The 3,284-nt window shown below is 46.3% G+C and overlaps 1 protein-coding gene across 1 annotated transcript in view; it reads right to left on the reverse strand.

Moving 5' to 3' along the window:
• Positions 1-718: 718 nt before the first annotated feature.
• ARIH1 (ariadne RBR E3 ubiquitin protein ligase 1) overlaps positions 719-3,284 on the reverse strand; it is a 37,156-nt gene continuing 34,590 nt past the window's right edge. The window contains exon 13 of the mRNA XM_009319918.1: positions 719-2,343. Coding sequence (XP_009318193.1) covers positions 2,259-2,343 — 85 coding nt within the window. The 3' untranslated portion in view covers positions 719-2,258. The remainder of the gene's footprint in view (positions 2,344-3,284) is intronic.

The following is a 3,284-nucleotide window of genomic DNA, read 5'->3' on the forward strand; positions in this document are numbered from 1 at the left end:
CAGGGGGGACGGTGTCCGTACGGAGACGGAACTGCGGCGGGAGCGCTTGGAAGCTGGAGGAGAGGAACGGCAGCAGGTTGCTCCCAGGGAGCAGGGTTTTAATCATCATCTTGAGGTTCGCCAACAGCCAGCAAAGATGGAAGGCACCACGGACTTGGTTTCCTTTGGGTTGGAGCCTGCCCGCATCCTTTGTGTATTCAGTTCGGGGAACATCGAGTCGAAACCCAACGCCACGTAGAGTCCATGCGTCCACTCACCCAGCCCAGAAGAGCACAAGGCTTTCAACAGCATTTTAATACACGGACGGGGAATTTTTGTGAGCCAAGGGGAAGCCCAAAGAGCCACTACCACAGGCAACGCTGGCCTCCATACCTCCGTCCCACCCCTCGCGAGCCTTGGCAGGAAAAGCACAGGGAAACGGCCTGCCACGCAGATACTCTCACGTGTGATTCCCAGGGGCAAATAAGCCATCGTGAGGGGGGCCGAAGCAGAAAGCAGGTACAGAGGGACAAAACTACATTGCTGGAAGTGTCGGTATTCATCAGGGAGGGAGCTGAAGTGGCTCAGGTGCCAGCTGGAAACAGCATTTCGCATTACAGACCTGCCTGCGATCTGCCTTTTTTAATTTGCCCCTTTGCAAATTTATTCCCCCTTGAAGCTGGCAGAGCGGCAGAAAGCTTTGAGGACACTAGCCTGGTGAAAAATACCACAGAAGGAATTCCTATACAGGAGTAAATTTAATAAAACCACCACCAATTGTTTACTTTAACATAGCTCGTTACAGAAATCATAAAAATGGACTCAGTAGCTAACTCATTAGTTCTTTCCCCTTTTAATTGAAAAATACCCCACTGATTTCAACTTCTACTGCACTAGATGGAGTGTTAAATATTTGCCAGGACAGGACGCCCAGTAATTGAGCCCAAAACAAACACAAAGACAATTCCATCATCTTTCCTTTTCAATGTTACGACTCGTTATAATGTAAATGAAACTTAAACAGCAAGGAACGGTCCATTTGACAGATGAAAGGGGGAGGGAGAGGAGATCCACAGCCAAAAATCTTTCCGTAAGTCTTTTGAGAAGTGCTGCAAAATACCCCTCCTTTTCCTGCCTCAGAATAAAAAATAAAACTCTAAACACACACACACACACACGCACGCACACACACAGAGCCTCTGGGTTCAGAGCGCGTGTCCTGCCTGCACAGACAGGAACAGCCGAGTTGGATTTGGGCAGGTAGCAATCTGGGGCCAAAAAAAAAGAAAAAAGGCAAAGCATCCTGAATTACAGTGTACATTGGTCGCCAACGCAATGCACACGGGGTTACCGAGCATCAGGAGCTGCGCGCGAGGGGACGGGTCCGTCACCAGCAATGGATACACACACAAAACCGTGGATGTAAAGGAACTGCAGGAGGAGGAGAAACCCAATTTCTCTGGTAAAAGCCTTCCAAAAAGAAAAATGTCTGTTCACTACACCAGCACACGCTTCCCCCACCCCATCCCAGGGAAAACAAAACGAAACAAAAAAAAAAATCAAACTGAAAGAAAATGCACAGCAAATAGACATAATCTTGAAGATTTTTAAAGAATAAATATTTTTTTGTAATTAAACATTATGCAAACACGTGCCACGCTTGCTCTTTGTCCATGCATATGCGCTATATACAACTTTGAAAAATACTGTGTTGTCCTCTTTTTGTTTTAAAAGTCATATACAAAGTTTTTTTTTTTTTCCTTGCTGTGTACCCCCCCTCCTCCCCTCCCCAAGAATCATCTTTACAATGAGCCAATGGACATTCATCCGTGTACTTGGGTGGCAGAGAGGAGGAGGGGGGCGGGAGAGCCATCCCCCCTTACCAAAGTACATCAAAATGGCTGGTTTGGACATGAAAAGCAGTGTCAAGAAACTGGTTTAAATTTCATCTGTACTACACACAGGAAAAGAAAGATAAAAAAGAAAAAGGAGTCGGCTTGGAGAATGAAGCTACGTTACAAGTTAAAGTTGGAGGGTTTTTTTTTAGTGCGTCTGTCACACTCTTATTGGCCGCCTAGAATACTGTTGTACAATGGTTTATCTACCTTTTTTTTTCTTTATTACAATATAATTTACTTAAATTTTCTGTTAACAAAACAGAATCCCGGTACTACAGACCAGCAGTGTAACAGGCATAGCGCCTTGTGTGTGTTTTATTTGAATCGCATGAGCACTCTAGATGGTAAAGGTTTCAGAGTTCATTTTATGCGGGGCCAGTCTCAGTCCTCTATGTACTCCCACAGGTCCTTCTCGTAGCCTTCATGCACGTGCTGCAACAAAACCCTTCGTCGACTCTCGCAGTATCTGCAGCAAAGGGGGACAAGCACAGAAAAGGCAGGTTAGGAACCGCAGCTCATCCCCAGCACCAAGTAATGCAAACCTACATTAAGCCTCACTTGCAAAAGAGGAGATCCCCTGAGAAGGGACTTTGTGTTTGTAGCCAGTTAACAGCGCTAATTAAGACTTCTGTTACTCCAGTCACTCAACTCCAGGTCCCTGGCTGAAAAAACAGCATGCAAATTTAGAGTTTCCCATGCAAAAAGTATCCCCAAAGCCCCTACAGCTGAGAAACCTCCATTAATAAACCTCCATTAATAACCGAAAAAAGTAAGAAGCAGCAGCTGCTATTTGCAAAAGCCAGAGCACGGGGTTAGCGGTGACACCCAAAATGGGACAAAGCTCTCCTCAAACGTGGGCTGGTGCCTACTCTGAGCCGTATCAGGACAACAAAAACCCAGGAGCTAGCTGGGCAAAACCTCGGGAGCGCTGACCCAGTTTTATTCCCCTCCAAAATCCCGGTGGAGATGGGAGCGGTCAAGCTGGCTACAAAAAGGGTTACTGGCCTGGTTGGAGTGCAAGTTTTACCTTGCGTTGTAACGCCTGGGTCTCAGAGGGGCACTACGCCCTGCAGGGTCTTCCCACCTACACTCATTTAAACAGATAAAGCTGCAAGTAAAACTGATCCCAGAGTTAGGTACAGTCCTACCAGGATCAATGATACTGAGGAAAAGTGATATCATAGGAACATATCAAAAGACGCCATGTTCATTTCGGGTGCGTTAGCCAACTAAAAAGATAAAAGCAGAGAAACATTTGAAGTATTCAGGTTCCAAGAGCAAATTATGAATAAGCAGCAGGCATTTCTGGATTAAACCCCTTCCAACGGCGATGCCAAAGTCTACATCATCTTTAGGCACGCAGGGGACAAGACAAGTCTTAGTAACGGCTCCCAAGGCCGCAGGCGC

This window comes from Pygoscelis adeliae, unplaced genomic scaffold (genome assembly GCF_000699105.1).
Source record: "Pygoscelis adeliae isolate BGI_AS28 unplaced genomic scaffold, ASM69910v1 Scaffold303, whole genome shotgun sequence".
In the NCBI taxonomy this organism is placed as follows: Eukaryota; Metazoa; Chordata; class Aves; order Sphenisciformes; family Spheniscidae; genus Pygoscelis; species Pygoscelis adeliae.